Below are 4,265 nucleotides of genomic sequence, written 5' to 3' on the forward strand. Positions count from 1 at the left end.
AAAATGCAAAAAATTTTATTGTTAAACACAGAAAAGTTTTTCTTTTTTTTTTTTATCTCTTTCTCAATATTTCGATCACTATTATTTTGGTCCTCCAAAAGATTTAATTTTTTGACGGAATGACTATAAAAAAAAGATTTTATATTTAATTTTTTAAAAATGATCACAATTTGATAAAATACACAATTTTTTTATAAGAACAAATAATCTGTTTGATTTATTTTTGTTTTTGAAACATTTGAATACCTAAATGTAAATATAAAAACCCAAGGAAATATTCAATATTCATACATTTCTTCAATTTTTTTTGAAATATCTGCCATTTAAAAAAACACAATTGCTAAAACAAATTCACATAGTGGGAAATTACCAAATTTAAATGATAAAAAGATCTATTTTTGTAAGGAAGTTTTTCAAACATTGCATAGAAATCTAATATTTAAAATCATTTTTCAAGTATATCTTTTTATTTTTAGTGCATTTTATCAAGCTAAGATTATATTTGATGGGAAAAAATATCAATTTTTTTAATTCTTTTCAAAATTGTTTTATTAAAATTGATTTTTTTAGAAGTTTAAAATAATAATTTACTTTTCTAATGCAGAAGCATAATCCAAGCTCAATTACTTTCTCAATTTGAGGGAAAAAAGAGATGAATATACTTGAGATAAAAGGAAAAAAAAAAGCTATAAACTTTACAAGGATAGCTAATAAATAATAATTGATAATGGACTTACCAAAACGAGAAGGCTGTGTAACAATCTGCAAAAGGATATCATATGCATTTGCATCAACTAATTGAAGCCCAGGAAGGTCTTTGTTAAGTTTACTGACTAACCATCCTAATTTGCCATTAAATTCCAAAGCCACGTTATTGTATTCCTCCACACAACCATGAAATTCCATAATGTTTATGGCTCTTTCCAATGGCAAACACCCCATAGGAGGCAATCCTGTCAGAGAAATTTTTCTTGCTCCAAGATGATAAATTTCCTTAAAAAAATTCTCTGCTAGTCCAATTAGAAAATCCTCGTATTGTTGAACTTTTTTAAATTGGCACCTACGTTGAGGGAGTGTGTAATAGTTCTCTAGAAAATCATTTGTACCTATGCTAACTAAATATAATGCTTCTTTGAATATTTCATTAGCTTTCTCCTCACCAAGATATGTCCTTAATTTTCTTTGGTACTCCTTGTAGTATTCAATTTCTTTCCACAGAGGTATCACATCCTGTGAAATAATATAAAATAATTAAACTCCCATTTAAAAATAATGGCTTTAGTAATTTTAGAAAAAAAACTCGATCATGAAAAAAAATTAATTATTATGCATAAAGTATATTAGTTTAACTTTGCTTTATAAAGGAGATTTTCCTTGTAATACATAGCAATTAACAATAAGTTTTTCATTTAGAAATACAATTTTTAAGATAGAAAAAAGAGTAGTGTTATTTAAATGAGATTTGATAAAATTTTGTCAAAATATTTCAATTTAAAAAAATGAGGGTATCTTTCTTTAATTTAGAGTCTAATGAGTTATTTTATTGAAAAACAAATTTTTGGATATAGAAATGATAGTTTGCTGATTGCAGTCAGATACATATTCATACCATAGATACGATACAAAAAGATTCTACTGTTACATTTATTAAAAAAATTCACAAATATCAAATATTATTTTTATTCGTTCTTTATCTATATCTGCCTTTTCGCTCTTAATTTGTAGTTTTATTTCTTTTGATAGCAATACATTTACTAAGAGTAATTTCTAGTGCAAAATATATAGAGTGAAAATAGTAACACACACTTACAACAACATTTGAAGTAGCATTGTCAAATCCAGTTCCAGCAGATGCAAAACAAACACCATTAGCAAAATCTGAAATACTATAAGACGGATCTAAGTATGCAGGAACAGTTGGCATAAGACCAAAGGCCTCAGAGATAAAATCAGGGGCAATTTTTCCATTTGAGAATCTCCCTGTTGGGTTTCCATCAGGAAAATCACGCCCATATGGCTCAAAGTTGCTCCTTGCAATTGTTGGAATGAAGTTGTTGTTACCAGAATCAACTGATGAGTCTCCAAACACTATTATTGCTGGAACCTTGTTTTTGTTGTAATTATTATTATTATTGGCACTGCTACTATGTAAAAGGAAATGAATTTGAAACACAAATAATGAATAACACAAAATTTTTTCCATGATAATAATGTTGGTTATCCTTTTTTGACAGAAATCCTATACTGAGTGCAGAATACTGCAGATAGAGAGGTACCTGTGACAGGTATGCTATTTATTGAGGAGGAGAGGTTGTTGTTTTTTTAATAAAAGGGAAAAAATGTTAACTATCACTAATTAACAGTTGCATTAAGAAAATTGTCTCACGGTGGATAACTTTTATAAATTGTAGATTTAGTCTTGAAAAAATAAGTATATAATCAATACTGTTATATAGATATTTTTCATTGACAATATATATAGGCTCAATTATAATTAGGTAGTCACTTTATTGTATACTAATTAGAATATAATTAAGTTAGCTAAAAAATAAAATCTAAAATAATATTTATTAATTGGTTAACCTCGTGTACTCCTTCTGTACCTCCACTACAAAATTAATTATAGCCACACTTTAAAAAATGAGAGGCAAAAAAGAAAGAAAAAAGAAGAGATACAGATATGGCTAACTCCAATTCAATATCAAACACAGTATATACCTTTAATTTAGGTGAAAAACTTTTGAAATGTTTGTTACATATATAGCCATTACCAAAAAGACCAAAAACTAAAATAACTTAGAGCCACAAGAAAATGTTTTAGCTTAATACTTTTTTTTACTACTTTTTATGTTTTCAAATAAGTATTTACTTTTTTTAATAATTTGTTTTATAAATAAATTTTGATAAAATTAGAAAACTAATTAGTATATATAGGAATGAATATTTACTAGACCTTTAAAAAATTTATTCTTAATAATTTAGGTTTTAATAATGCCATTTTAAATAGAAAAATAAATAAAAATATGTTTATGACTCAACCATTAAGTTTTCATCGGTTTGGCACTTTTAATTATTTTTTTAAGATTGAAGCAACTAAATTAGATTTTTTTAAGTGTTGGAATGAAAAATGCAAAACCAGTTCCAAAACCAATGACATCATCTAATAAGGTCTCACAATGGTGTTCGTTTTAAATAAATGTATTCAATTCATAAATAATCCATTAAACATTCATTGAAAATCATTCAAACATATCCTAAGTGCTGCCCAAATTTTGGCTAATCCTATCATATTCGAGATAGAGTTAATCAACAAAAATTGAAAATTGTCCATGTTGCAAGAACTCACCAGGTAGCTGATATCTACACAAAATTTCTATCTTTTGCTACTTTTGATAGATTCAAGTGCAAATTAAAGGTCATTCACAAATCTTCCTTGATTTTAAGGGACTGATAAGAGAGATGCAACTAATAAAAAATCTTCAACCGAATTAGTTAGAATAGGTCAATGATAGTTAGTGTTAGTTAGACCTCTCATAGAGTTTGTTATATTCTATATATAACGGTTTCAGCGGTAGTGTACAAAGCAAAATCATAACTCATTTTCTTTGCATTACTTGCATTCTACAAAATTACAATTTGTCTTTGATCTAATCTCTCTTTACTATTAATTCAAGAACTTCAATAAGTTTAAATGCTAATATCAAATGTTTCAAGGGAAATTTTGTTATTTGAAAATTAAGGATTATTAGTTTAATGTTGGAACAATTGGTTAAGGTCGAAGAAACGAAAAGATTGTCATTTAAGAAGTAATTCACATATTTTTTGGATAAGAATGAAGATTTGAGCCCAAAGCAACAACCAAAGTACATGAAAACTTGAAATCCGAGTCTAGTTTCTCCTATAAGTGTATTATATCTATAAATAGGACAAAGAAGTTGGAGTCAAGACATATTTTCATTTTGTTACAAAAACACATGTACTCTGAAAATGCTTGATTATACTGATGAAAGAAAGAATACATTGTTAGTGCATGTGAGTGTTTAGAACAAATTTAATTCTTGTTGTATTTATATTTTTGTACTTTACTTTTTTTATCTTTATAAATTCTGTAATTTATCATTTCACAATTTACATTTTCTTAAGTTTTATATTTGTGCTTATTTCATTCAAATATTTTTTTGTATTTTTACACATTTTAATACAAATTTTCTCTTACTTTTCTCTTCACGTGATTTTTCTTACTCACGAAGACTTGTTTAAAGTTT

General features: G+C 26.4%; 1 protein-coding gene across 1 annotated transcript in view; it reads right to left on the bottom strand.

Annotated features, from left to right (window-relative positions):
- Positions 1-2,248, bottom strand: part of LOC107459293 (GDSL esterase/lipase At2g42990-like) — a 6,267-nt gene extending 4,019 nt beyond the window's left edge. Inside the window, exons 1-2 of the mRNA XM_016077512.3 lie at positions 1,811-2,248; positions 738-1,230 (exon numbers count right to left, since the gene is read on the bottom strand). Of these exons, the coding sequence (XP_015932998.1) occupies positions 738-1,230; positions 1,811-2,203 (886 nt within the window). The 5' untranslated portion in view covers positions 2,204-2,248. The remainder of the gene's footprint in view (positions 1-737; positions 1,231-1,810) is intronic.
- Positions 2,249-4,265: the final 2,017 nt, after the last annotated feature.

Source organism: Arachis duranensis, chromosome 7 (assembly GCF_000817695.3).
Source record: "Arachis duranensis cultivar V14167 chromosome 7, aradu.V14167.gnm2.J7QH, whole genome shotgun sequence".
Taxonomy (NCBI): Eukaryota; Viridiplantae; Streptophyta; class Magnoliopsida; order Fabales; family Fabaceae; genus Arachis; species Arachis duranensis.